The sequence below is a fragment of the Notamacropus eugenii genome, chromosome 3, assembly GCF_028372415.1.
Source record: "Notamacropus eugenii isolate mMacEug1 chromosome 3, mMacEug1.pri_v2, whole genome shotgun sequence".
In the NCBI taxonomy this organism is placed as follows: Eukaryota; Metazoa; Chordata; class Mammalia; order Diprotodontia; family Macropodidae; genus Notamacropus; species Notamacropus eugenii.
This window is the reverse complement of record NC_092874.1, coordinates 146,777,827-146,791,075: the sequence shown is the minus strand read 5'-3', so window position 1 is coordinate 146,791,075 and position 13,249 is coordinate 146,777,827. Positions and strand designations below refer to the sequence as shown.

The 13,249-nt window shown below is 34.4% G+C and overlaps 1 protein-coding gene across 1 annotated transcript in view; it reads right to left on the bottom strand.

Moving 5' to 3' along the window:
- Positions 1-599: 599 nt before the first annotated feature.
- Positions 600-13,249, bottom strand: part of PNPLA8 (patatin like domain 8, phospholipase A2) — a 40,605-nt gene continuing 27,955 nt past the window's right edge. The window contains exons 8-9 of the mRNA XM_072653029.1: positions 3,540-3,735; positions 600-1,631 (exon numbers count right to left, since the gene is read on the bottom strand). Coding sequence (XP_072509130.1) covers positions 1,357-1,631; positions 3,540-3,735 — 471 coding nt within the window. The 3' untranslated portion in view covers positions 600-1,356. The remainder of the gene's footprint in view (positions 1,632-3,539; positions 3,736-13,249) is intronic.

Below are 13,249 nucleotides of genomic sequence, written 5' to 3'. Positions count from 1 at the left end.
GAAGTACACACCACCACATTAGTTAAGTGCTGTTCACTTTGAACGTGTCAGGGTCCACTTTGTAAGATTACTCTGGTGGTCTTGTGAAACAGGCCCAGCAGCCTACACAAAACACCAGGGAGATCAGGAGGCAGACTAGGATACCACATGCAGCAGTTACCCTTCCTGAATCTTCCCTGGGGCATGTCTTCCAAACCAAAGTAAAGTTTCCATAGGAAATTTTGAGAAACAGAAAAACAGAGATCTTTTTAATCAGCATAAAATATGTCTTAAGTTTCAGTCAGCTATATCATTGATTGGACCTGAGTCAAATCCTACCTCTGACCTTGACTAAGCATCATTCACAATATCTCAGAGATCCCGTTTCTTCTCTAAAATGACGATCGTACCCTATACTGGCTATCTCAAAGGGCTGTTTTGAGGTTTTCTGGAGACAACACATGTAAACTTTGCATATCTTAAAAGTGCTACATCAATGCTGTTATTCATTTAGTAACTGATGTGAATTCTGTCTTTGAAACATTCAATCAATTCAACTCCTACAAAACATTTTAACATTGCTAACATTGAAAAAAATAAGTCTTTCTGGAACACATTACTTCAGGAATTTATTTTATTATTTTGATAGGAATATTTTCTTTAATAAATTTAAAGGATTAATTCTCAAACAGTGAAGGGCAAAACTAGAGCTGATCTAGAAAAACCAGCATACTACTAGTACGCTGAAATCTCAGAAAAGTACTGGTAGACTGGTGATCTTTCTTGAACCAAACTCTGATCATGAAAGTAAATTTTAGAAGATAAAATTATGTATTTAAAGTTATTTTATTCTTTGTGAAAGGACTCTAACAGACGTAAATGTCTGTTTTCATTCATCCATTAAGAGATTATTAAACTGAAATGTAAAAATGTACTATAATAGATTCTTAGGAAAAATTTTGATTTTCCACTTAAAAAAAAAAACTATAACACAACATTCAAATAAATTCAACATGATTATGGTGTCAAAGTAAAAATAGAGCATTCTAATTATTTTCAGTGTCTTGTTTGGCACAAATATTAATACATCTCAAAACTTCACAAAAACAAAAACAGCATTGTGTTTACTAAAACCAAGTAGTACAACAGGTAAGTTCCTAAAGCTCATATATAATTATTAACATCATAAAAACCTAATTCCAATATAAATTCTAAACTGTTCATGTGCTGGTCTGGGCAGTTTTTTTCCAGCATATTCTACAATTAACAAATATCATAGAGTTAATTTGTATGTCTAAATGCATCAATTCTTCATAGAACTGGGTAGCTCTTTTGGAATAGATTTCACATTTAGGATGGTACATGCAAATTTTTTTTTCACAATTTAGATATAAATGGAAGACCTTCATACATATCTGATTTTAATTTCAGCCAATCAGACAGTTTCTGTAGACTTGTTTTTTCTTGGGTTAGTATTTTTGCAAGCTTTTTCATTTTTTCTTCATTTCTCTCTAAGTACTGAATCCCTTCCAATTGTAAGAAGTCAAGCTTTTCATTTCGACTTTCATCCAGAGGTATGTTTTCACGCATTACAGGGTTGATTCTAAAATAAGTATCAGGAGGTAAAAAGCCATCAAGCATTACATGGACTTCTGTTTAAAAACAAAAAGAAATAACAAGTTAATAATGAAACCATCTAAATGATTACATAATAATTTCACCTTTACTTTTTGATCTACAAAGTTCTGCTTACTTCACCACTCATATTTCAATTACCAATGAAGAAAAAAAAATCCAGTTACAATAAATATCACAGAAAGGACTCTTCACATATTCCTTTTTAAAATGGTAACTATTTTCAATTATGCATAAGGTGAATTTAGGGGGGCAAAGAGTACAGTAATAAGATGAGCGGGGCTAAAAATTGGAAATTCCTGACATTTTACTTCCAGTCTGCTCTATCACATTATTAAATTACCAGACATTCACACAACCTGATCCTCATACCCAGAATGCATTCTTACCTCAGAACTCTAATCTTTCTTCAAACCTTGGTTCAACTGTTAACCTTCACAGTTCTTGTGCAAACCGCTCCCCCCATCTATACCCTGAAACTTTCCCTGATTCTCTCAAGTATTAAATCAATAAACAAGTATTTGTTAAATTCCTACTATGTGCCAGGCACTAGGGATACAAAGAATGAAATAATTCCTACTCTCAGGGAGCTTATATTGTCTATTAGGTGAGATAATATGTACACATGTTAGTAGTTGAGGACCAGGACACTAGTCAAACTGGGAGTGGAGTGGTGGGGAAGAGTTTGAATTAATACTAACCAAAGCTATTTTGAGCCAAGAGTAAACCTGGGAGTCTGAGTTAAATTTGCCCCAGATTTGACTAATCTGGAACACAGACAGCTCTAGGACTCTAAAAGAGAGCTCCTAAACACCCCAGTTAAACTTCTATCTGCTTTTATTGTCTTGTGGAACGCTTTTACCTGGGGCTTACTGAATGTATTTTTATTAAAGTGAATCAACCCTCTGGCTCCTTCACACCAGATATGGAAACATGCCTAGGATGTAAGTATACACAGAATACAAAATAAATAAAAGGTTTTTAAATAAAAGGGATGGCATTAGCAGCTGGAGACACCAAGAAAGGCTTTATCAGTGTAGAAGCTGGAAGAATCATATGAAGTAGCAGTGAAGGAGGGAATTCCAGGCAAAGAGGCTGGTTAACACAAAGACAAAGAGAGGGGACATGAAATGCTGTGTGTGATCAACAGAGAAAAGACCAGACTGGCTGGATTGTACAGTGCAGGAAGGGGAGTATTGTATAATGAGGCTGGAAAGCAAGACTGGGAAAAGGTCATCAAGGGCTTTAAAAGCTAAACAGAGAAAGTCTGCATTTGATTCTAGAGGTAAAAGAAGACACTAGAATTTACTGAGAGTGGGAGTGAGAAGGTCAGATCTGCATTTAAGGAAAATCACCTGGGCAGCTGTGTGCAGAATACACTGGAGTGGGGAGAGACTTGAGGCAGGATGACCAATCAGTTACCCTTCAACTGTGTGAGAAGTGATGAAGGCCTTAACTAAGATGGTGGTTGTGTGAACAGAGAACAGAAGGTAGATGAAAAAGATGTGTAGATATGCAGAGCTGAGGTTATGAACCTACATGAGTGGCAGAATGTAGGTGAATTTGACAGAAACAGAAACATTTGAGAAAAAAAAGTAGAAGGGCCCAAAACGGAGAGCATTTTATTAGTCATGGTTTTCCTCTTTAATATCCCTCAAACTGTTTGGCTTTTCCTATGTCCCCTCTTTCCTTTCTACTTTGCATTTTACTTTAGATTTTCTTGGTGAACCTTGTGATGTCATCAACTTGGGGAACTCTCCATACAGAAACTCCCTCAACTGATGTAGATGGGCAGCTTTTTTCTAACTTAGAGTCTAGACAATGATCTAGGTCACTGAGAGACTGACTTACTTATGATCATACAGCTAGTATGTGTCAGAATCAAGACATGAGCAAAAGCAGCACAGAAAACTCCAAGCACTAACCTTCTGTATCAGTAGCACTGCTGATAACCGCTGACAGTTTACTTCTCAGGCTTGTCGATGTTAAATTGTTCCTCACATCACCTTCGTAACGCCCAGTGCCCAAGGATACTATACACTGTAATGGGGTATCTGGCCAAAGACACTTACACTCATGCATTGCTAAAGCTGTAGGATTATTCAGAAGCAAACCTCCATCCTGAAAATTAATAATTTAAAATAAAACATGTTGAGAAAATAAAATTCATTTACAAGTAAAATAGTTAAAAAGCATGAAAACAAAAATATCTTTTAAATATTCTGAAATAAGATTAAGAACAGCCTGCTAAACTACAGATGGAATCTAAAAAGTATAGTGTTTTTAAGGAAAAATTATTTAACGTAATCATATCTAAGGAGAATTTCTCTGTTGGTCTCTCTTCTTTTTGAAACACAACAGATGCAATGTTAAGATAAATGATGTGAAAATTTACTGGCCTGATGAGTAAATTTCTTATTAAGCTTTCATTTCTATTTACAAAAGCCCTTTGAACTCACCCTGGAGCACTCTCAATATTCTGCTCAAACCATTGAAATGAAAAGAATTACTTTTTAAAGGCACATTTTAATGGTTATTTTAGATTCTATACAAGACTAACAGAAAAGTACAGTTATTCTAACAAATAAAGCAAAGTTTTCCCCATAAAACTGCTTCTAAATGACTTTAAATTTTATTTGTTGAATACTTTCAATTTACCATATCTAATGCTGCATAATAAATCACAAGTAGGCAAAAGCATTTCATTTCAAATTATTTATTAAGCATCGAAACGTGAGTAGTTCAAAAGATAAAAAATTTAAATATATATTTACGTTGGTTTTTTCCTTTTTTCCTTTTGGCTGGACCTATGATTTCAATGGTCTAGAGAGCTTTCTGATGAATAAGCTCCTTCTACCAATGGAGAATTTTTCAGTTTCTTGAACTGAACTCTTTCCCTATATTTTTATATAAGGTGTTCATTTCAATGGCTTGGTAAAGAGAGAAAAGACTCACTAATCTAAATCCTACTAAATCAGTCTGTCAATAGGCATTTATTAAGCACCTGCTTGGTGCCAAACACTGGGAATGCAATTAAAAGAAAAAAAAAGAAACAAAACAAAAAACACAATAGTCCTTGCACTCAAGATGCTCAGTCAAATTGGGAAGATACATAAACAACTACATGCAAACATGCTACACACAAGATAAACTGAAACTAATAAAGAAAGGGAAGGTAATAGAATTAAGGGACAATTAGGGAAGTCTTCTTAAAGAAGGTATGAGTTTAGCTGGGATCTGAAGGCAGTAAGAGAAGGAAGAGATGGAGAATACTTCAGGTATGGAGTATAAAAATGCCAATAAAAATGCCAAATTTGGAAGACGGGAATGTCTTGCTCTAGGAACTGCCAGTGAATCAAGTAAGATTTTGTAAGACTGGTAAGGGCCAGGTTATGAAGGGTTCTAGAAGCCAAACAGAGGATTTATGCTCCTGGAGGTAGTAGTGAACCCCTGGAGTTATACAGTTCTGTAGACAACTGCCTGGGGACCTTGAAAAGTTACATGACTTTCTTAGTCAATCAGTATGTGTCAGTGGGGCTTGAACACAAGTTGTCTCAACTCTGAAGCCAAATCTCAGTCCATTATACCATGCTGATATGAAAAGAAGAAAGGGAAAGGATATCATGCAATGAAAGAATGTTGTAGCACTGCTTCATTTTATTTTTGTGACCCCACTGCCCAGCAGGTGAATGTTTGCAGATTGACCAGTTTATAACTCAAAAGATTCTTGGAGCAAATCATTCATCTAATCAAATCTTGCTCCTTTTACCAATGAGGAAACTGAAGAAAAGAGGTAAAGGGGAATTTGATGAAGGCCACATAGCTAGTAGATGGCATGGCCAGGGTCCAAACCAAGTTCTCTTAATTATAGACAGGATAGAGCAATGAGCCAAATCTAATAAGACAAAATAAATATCAAGTCCTAAACTTGGTTAAAATTAATTTTAAGTGATGGAAAAGGGGTGGCTAGCCAATGATTCATCTGAAAAAGAGTCTGAGGTTTAAACAGACCATAAACTAAATATGAAACACCAATTTGACATGACAGCTAATAAACTACTGTGATTTTAGCTATGTTAAAAGAGAGGCATGGTACTAGGAACTGTGTCTAGGGAAGAGATCATGCAAGATTTACATAACAAAAATAGCTAGACCTCATATAAACCTTAAAGTTTGATAAGCACTGTACATTATCCCATATTATCCTCAAAAACCACCCTGTGAGAGTGTTATTATCCCCATTTCATAGATAAGGAGACTGAGGCAGAGCAATCTTGAAATTACATCTTTCAAGCAGTCACCTAGCTTTTGCTCATAAATGGATACCTTATATCTCTTAGGGTAATCTGTTCCCTTTTAAAAAGGTCTAAATGTTTTCCTTACATTCAGATGAAATCTATCTCTGCAACTTCTCTACCCATTCATTACCTCTAATCATATCCTGGGAGATCAGAGATAACAAGCCCAGTACTAAACATTCCCACTGCTACCCAAAATCCATCATCATCCTGGATGGATTCTTTCCAGGTACTCTCTATCAATGTCTTTCTTAAAATGGGGCTTCCAGAAAATAGTCACCCAGATGTCTTCTCACCAAGACAGTATACAGCAGCATAATCATCTCCCATGTTCTAGCCACTTCCTTTATTATTTAAATAAAGTTACCGTGTAATCCTTCACAGGTATCTACCTCCTTGTGAACTTGTACCCACCTTCTACAGCACTATGCTGTTTACCTGGGGAATGAGGAGAAAGAATCCATATTTTCAAGAATATACGCTAAACTGTCTGAAACCTCTATCGCTGCATCTTTTCATCACCAATTGTTTCATGTCTTTCTTTGTGAGCTTGTAACCATTCTTCTGTTTTCCTTTCAGATATTTCCCTCTGCTTTCAAAAGCTGCTGCCTTCGAATCCCCTCAGTTTATTAGATTTTTCCTCTTTGTCCTGTTTCCACTAGGCAGGTTCTCCTCCATTGCTTTCTATATCAGGGTGATTTCTTTTGTTTTTGTAACTATATTTGTCTGATTTCTGCCCCATGTTACATAGCTTGATGTATCATTTTGCTGGAAATGTTAATTTTTTGAGATCTCAATTATAAAAAGTAGAATTCCATGAATTTCAGTAAACTTTACTTTCCTGTGAGCAACAAAGTGGCATAGCATAGGACAGCACACAGGTAAGTCAAGAATCCTGAAGGATTTTTCCAATAGGCAAGTTCAGAACATTCTTTCTCAAAAGTGTTCCTTTTCATTATTCCCAATCTCTAAGCTGACAATATTTCAACATTTAAAATGAAAATATTCCCAGTTATTTATTAAATGCTATTAAAGAGACAATGGGAAGTACAACTCAACCAGAATAGCATGTTTATTGAAATCGTGCTACTTTGGTTCTATATAATGCCCTTCCTCCTCCAAAAAAACCTGAATATTTTCACTTATATCATATATCCTCACACATCTAAATCACCATTTTTCCAGCTAAACAGGACCAAAATATGATGAATATCACATGGCTAAGACAAAGACAAACAATTTTAGTGGCTAAAAATATATCTAGACCAGGGCCCCTTGATTTCTAATATATGTGATTAAAAGATAATGTGGCCCACAACAGGGAGTAATATGACCTGAGCTAATTAGTGCCAGTTCTGTCTCTAATTAGTTGTATGACAGTCAGCAAGTCATTTAAAACACACTAGAGTGAAGTTTCCTCATCTCTAAAAAGTTCCTTGGAGGTCTCCTTTGGGAAGCAGTGTAGAGGGATGAGAACAGGACTAGAAATTAGGAGAATTAGTTTTAACTCATTATGTGGCCTTGGGGAAGTCACTTTACCTCTACATGTCTTAAGTCTCCTCATCTGTAAAATGATGGGTTTGTAACAGATCAGCTCAAGTATCTCTTCTAGCTCCAAGATAAATGGTTTCATGCCTCTTCCACCGGATTATACTTCTTTCTCAAAGTTATTTTTTTCTGTCATGCTTCTACTTTTACCCCCTTAACCAATTCTGCATTTTAACAATTTGAGTGTGGAACAACTTTAGCATGAAGTCAAAAGACACAAACTGGGGCAATATAAAAATCAATGGAATATAACTATCTTAGCTAGCTGTTGGTAGGTGAACCTCTAGGCAGGGTTTTAGCCACAGGGACTCTCAGAACAGGTCTTATAGCTCTACCCTAAGGGCTTAAACAGTAGTTCACCTCAAGGCTATCACAAATGAAATGGATAGCAAAAAAGCCCAGACAGTTTTCTATTCATTCTTTTGATGCAAATGAGGTGAATTCAACAAAAGAAAGGCCTGCAAGCTGGTGGTACACTGGCTGGGAAAATCCATCAGTGACACCCAAGGGTGGTAACAGTATCGTTGAAGGAAGACCTTTTGATTTGTGATTTAGTTAGCTTGTATCCGTTTCGGGTTTTCTTTTTCCCCTTCCTTTGTCTTTCCTACTTCTCATGATTTTATTATCAATTCAGAATAATTTTTTTTCATATTAGTAGCTAGCTATGGCTTTTTGTGCTCAATATTAAGACAACAGGCATTGAAATAATCCCTAGTTGAAAAGTAAACAGTGAATATTCATCTTCTAAATTAACAGTATCAATTACAAAAGAGGAAAAAAGCCAAAAGATAAAGTAAAATATATACTTAAGTAGAACTTCAGAACAAAACTTAAATGACATTTACCTATAAAGGAATTCAATGTCTGGGGTTCTGATTTCATTGGTGTGGTGACTTTCCCAAGAGGAAATGCCCCCCTCAATGTTAATCTACAAGTCTTCTGTAATTTAGAATTGTAAAAATAATTTCAAGTAAAGCCTTGCTTCCAGCACCAAACTTTAATCCATAACAAAGAGGGCACTAGCTACATCTCACAGACTACGAATCAATACTATTTAAAACTAGATAAAAAATGTTTATTTTTTAAAGGCTATCTTTTGGAAAGTATCAGTAATTCAGATAAATCAAAAAATATATGAATAATAATTTTATTAGTTACTTTGACTAGAAGTGATCTACATTTAAAAAAGTGTTTGTTAGTAAAGGGCCATAGGAGACCCTTTGAGAATATATAAGACTAATTCACAAATTATTGTTGCTCATTTTTAAAATGACTGAAGGAACTTATTTTATTTGATAAGAATGCATCACTACCTATATTTTGTTTACTTGTTCAATGAGTTTGTTATACAAGCTAAGGTTCTTTCCAAATTATAAGAAATTCTAAATTACTGGAATATGGATCACTGAGACTTTCTTACACTTTAGTATTTTATTTGCTAATACAATCAAACTATGATATTAAATAACATGACCACATAACTAAGGAAGCTGAGCAGTAAAATCAGTTTCTTATCCAAGATATTTTCGAAATAACTTTAAAAATGAATAAATATCAAGTGTGTAAAAGATTGCTTCAGTTGGAACAAACAACAGAAAAAACTGTTTAGCATTCATGTGACAATATATTTTAGTCAGCTATTCTTTTAAAATATATGACTAACAAATATATTAAACATTAACAAGTCTCAGAAAAGAGCAACAAATTTAATTAAAATAATCTTTTTCAAAGACAATAGGGAATGATTTATTTTAAAAGAATGAAAATATAAAATTAACTTGAAAAATTGATTAAAGATTCACTATTTTTTTCTTAAAATATTGGCATGTTATACATGTTACAATGGATAATTGATATGCATCATTAACCTCAAGCATATAATTTATGCTAAAAATTCACAGGAAAGATTTCCTTGAAATGTAAGCTATTTTATTAATAATTGCTCTTCATGTATAGTTAGATGATTACAGCAATAGTTATCACAGCACTTCCTAAGGATTAATAATCACACAAGGTTAATAGATCTTGACTTTCTTAGACTATCACCTCTTTCCAGATGGTCATTAATCTGAGAAAAAATGCTCTGATTCATTCACTCATCTTCAGTCAGAGACTGGAGTGACACTTAAAAATAAATTTGCCAGACGCACCATACAAAAACACTTAAATTCATACACTTCTCTGACCATACTATTTTAAAATGCAAATTATTATTAAAGCTTTATTGTAAAGCACAAAATTTTTCAAAAGTTAGTATTTTAAAAGCTATATATTTTAAGAGTTCTCATTCCCTTATAGGAATGAAAAATAACAAAGGCTACCTTTGCATAGTCAAAATGAATCAAAAGCAGGAAACCAAAGATTTGTTGGCCAAATCCATCAAAAAACACTGAAAAGCAAAATTCATATTTCTATATCAGAGACAAAAGTCTACAGCAAGAGGGGATTATTTGATCCAATTCTGATTTTACATATGATAACACTGAGACCTGCAAGAATTCAATGAATTACCAAAGGCCTCACAGTTAGCAGCAGACTCAGGTTTCCTAAGTCCTAGTATGGAGCTCTTTCTATCACACCACAGCAGTCTCTACTGGCCATGAGTATGGTTTGGTGTTATCAGACACATAGCTATTTATTAGAAGTTTTCTTTAGGCTTCAGAAAACCTAACAGCAAGAAAATTTAAATAATATCCACTATAAAAACAAAAACATCAACTATTTTCGTAAGAAAAGCACTCCCAAAATCTGCCTCTATAATGACTCACTATAAAGGCAATATCTTAAGACACGTTAAATGCTACTTCTGAAAAGGTCAAATTATCGAGAGTATCTGAAATACGTAATCAGTTATAGCATCATTTTACTTTTCCAGAACTCTCTCATATGTTGTCCTGATCATGTAGCTAGAGACAGGAGACAAACAACCTGAAAGCTGCCAAAATATTAAAAGAAGAGAAAGGACTTCAAGGCATGGGGTAGACCTTTTATGGAGAATTTATGGGAAGAAATGTATAAAAACCACGGAGGAGGAGAAAGCACTGGATGGACCGCAACTATAGCAATAAAGAGAGTTAATAGGTCAATATATGCATCAAAAAGTCGATATTAAAATCAGAGATTCATTTTCTGAAGTCACAAATTCTGAATACCCCAACTTTGTATTTACACTTATCTATGATTTACATGCCCTTCCTAGAATGTAGCAGCAGACTCCAGATGAGGGCCAACCTGTAGGACAAAGTACATTACAACTATCATGTCCCTAGTACTGGACCCCATGCCTCACAATGCAGCTTAAGATAGTAGCTTTCTTGGTTTCCATTTCACTGCTGACTCACATTGAGCTCGTAGCTCATTAAAACATCAAGATCTTTTTTCAGAAGAGATTCTATCTAGCCACATCTCTATTTTTTAAATGTCGATTTTTTTTAACCAAAGTGTAAAACTTTACATTTATTCTTATTAAAAGTCACTTTGTTAAATTTTGCTTCTAGGCCATCAAGACCTTGCTTCTGTCACCTAACATGTTAGCTAACCCCTCCTAGTGGTTTATCATCTAAGAATATAAAAACCATTTATATCTTTATTCAAGTCATTGATAAAATGCAAATAGCATTTTAATTTAAATAGATCCCTGTGATACTCTACTTGAGATCACAATCCAAGCTGACATTAAACCAATTACTCTCTGGATCTAGCCATCAAACTAGTTCCAAATCTAACTATTACTGTTCATTCCACATTTCTTCACTTTTCCATAAGATGAGAGATTTTGTCACATGTTCTGCTAAAATCAAACTAAAATGTGGCTATATATTCCTTAAATCTGTCTGCCTGGTAACCTATTAAGAAAGGAAATTAATTTAATCTGTCATGGCCTGTACTTAATGGTATGCTGGCTCTTTAGGATCACTACTTTTTAGATAGACACTAGGTTCCTTTTTAATAATCCATCTTAGAACTTCCCAAGGAATCAAAACCAAGTATAGTGGTCTGTGATTTGCAGATTCCATTCTCTTGCCTTTTCTGACAATCTGGACATTTGTCCTACTCTGGTTCAGCGGCATAGGCTAAATAATCGTGGAAAGATTAGCAATTACATTCATTAATTCATTCAGTACCTGAGGATGTAGTTCATCTGAGCTTGGTTACTTGAACATAAGAAGCACAGCCAAGTGTTAACTTACTATCTCCCTACAGCTCACTATTAAATCATTTTTGTTCTGTCCTTTTTAGTACAAAGTCATTTCTCCTCAGCAGAGAAAACAGAAGAAAAATAGGAACAAACAAGCTTCAACTTCTCTCTTTTGTCCACTGTCATCATTCCATCCACCCTATACAATGGTCTCAACCCCATGCTCTGATACCCCACCCTTTTTCCTTGATTTATCTATTCTTCCACATTTTAAAGAATAAAATAGGAACTGCCCTTATTGCTTCCTCTTACTTTTGAAGGAATCATCATATCAACTCAAGAAACAGTAATTACTCTGTATTTAGCAAAAGGGATATTCTAGTGGTTGTCTAGTTAACTGAAATCTACCTTCATTAGTATATAACATACTTCAGTGCTGAGTTTGGTCACTATTTTAGTACTCGAATCTATTTCTTTCTCCTGTCCAGATTAATCGGGAATATTTTCTGATGATATCCCTTCTGTTTCTTCATCTATCAGTCTTTATCCAAATTGTTCTCCAGTATGCAATACTGTTCTGCCTATACCCACTTTTAACTATTCTTTTTCCTTCTATACAGTTATATTCCAATCATGGTCTCATCCCAGAAATTCCCTATAATATTAAAATCAAATCTGCTTTCTTACATTAGGATTTCTCATTCGTGTTATCTCTTATCTTTATTTTGTGCATTAGTATATTGACATCTACATATCAGTTTTATGACTAACACTGAATTTTATTTCCAGTGAACTTCTGTGTGTTTCTACTGCTAGTCTTCCAACATTATAGTTATTCTCTATGTAGTACCTAGCTTGGGGGTCCTAAGAAGGCATATTTTTCACTCTCCATTTTTAGTTTAAAGTCCTTTTGATTAGCTTTGTAAAACTCTGGGCAAATAAATTTTGTATTACACTTTTCTTAGGAATACTCCATCACTGGCCCAAATTTTTTTTTAAAACTCAAGAAATCCAAAATCTATTGATAGACATGTATCTTCTTAATTATTCACAATCCCGACTTTCTTTTTTAAAGCTCTTCCTTATGATTAGCTACACGATAAAACTGATACCTACACCTTTAATATTTCTTTCATTCTTTCATTAACATGCCTTGAAGCAGAGATTTCCAAATAGCCTGACTTCTTAATGGGAGTTAGGGGGCAGGTGGAGGTGCTAAAATTAGCAGACATTTTCCAGCATAATGCCACATTAAAATACACACTTTATATCAAATAAGAACAAAGTTCAAATCAAAGTCAACAAAAACAAGACTAACATTGAGAATTTGCTCCAACTGACAGTTGAATGTAGCTCAACTATCATTTAATATAGCATGTGTAAATTAAGTCAAATTTGAGTTGATGTATATCAAACGTCATTTTGGGTATGATCTGCCACTATGACTATCAGTAACGTGACATACAAATTGTCATCCAACTGCACAGTAGTTGGATGAAAAGTATGTAAACTTGAAGTTAAATGATCTTTGAATGGAAATCAAAAGTACCCTTGGTTGCTGTTAAAATTCTAAGTAGCACTAATTTTAGTAAGCTCAAAATAAAATGCTAGTTTCTAAAAACCTCCACAGCTTTTAAAATTTTGAAATAAC